At 63.4% G+C, this 774-nt stretch overlaps 1 protein-coding gene across 1 annotated transcript; it reads right to left on the reverse strand.

Moving 5' to 3' along the window:
* Positions 1-439: 439 nt before the first annotated feature.
* On the reverse strand, positions 440-765 carry EMIHUDRAFT_252195 (hypothetical protein; the record flags this gene model as incomplete). The annotated part of the gene is made up of 2 exons (XM_005789478.1): positions 440-493; positions 544-765. 2 exons carry the CDS (start codon positions 763-765, stop codon positions 440-442), a joined length of 276 nt encoding a protein of 91 aa, XP_005789535.1.
* Between the last annotated feature and the right edge of the window lie 9 nt (positions 766-774).

The raw sequence follows: 774 nt of genomic DNA on the forward strand, positions 1-774 counted from the left end.
AGGTGTCCGTTTTATTTATTTATTGTGACGCTTTGTTTCGTCTTTCGAACACAATCATGATCATCATCTCAACACGACACGCAAAAATCTATATTCGTAATCCTGGTGAGTGGTGATCCCGCTCACCGTCCCCTTTCCCTCAAAAATACACGTAACGTAAACAGACATACCAGAGCAGCACGCCAACAACCGAAAACCGACCAAGCAACCCACGTGCGCAGCGCGCAGTCCAACTCGCAATCCTCACGAGGAGCGCACGGGACCGCACCTGGAAGGTGGAGAGAAAGGACGGAGACGTTGAGAAGAGGGAGAGGGAGGAGAGAGATAGAGTCATCACCACACAGACCAACATGCGACACCTTGCCGCTCGCGCCGCCGCGAGTCCTCGCGTGCACCGGCCGTGCGCTGGCGGCCGGTAGCCGTCGCCCACGGCAGCGGCCTAGCGCGCCTTGAGCCCCTTTAGCTTTTGCACGACGCCGCCGACGGGGTCGGCCTGAGGGGGAGCAGCAGGCGGTGGGACTGGTGAGCGGCGCGCGGAGTGACGAGCGGCTGTCGCTGGCCCGTGCGGCAAGCCTGCTTGGGTTGGGACGGCGACGCCTGGTTGGCCTCTGCCAGAGGCTGCAAGGGGGAGGCCGCCTCCTTGCGAGTCGCCTCCTTCGCCCCCGCGGGGTCCACCTCTTCCGCCGTCCAGCCGCGACGAATCGGCGGCGGGCGCCCCACGTCTGGCGTCGACGCCTTTGCGCACTCGGGCCGGAAGCGGCACATCTCCCGCCA

Source organism: Emiliania huxleyi, assembly GCF_000372725.1.
Source record: "Emiliania huxleyi CCMP1516 chromosome Unknown EMIHUscaffold_1273, whole genome shotgun sequence".
Taxonomy (NCBI): Eukaryota; Haptophyta; order Isochrysidales; family Noelaerhabdaceae; genus Emiliania; species Emiliania huxleyi.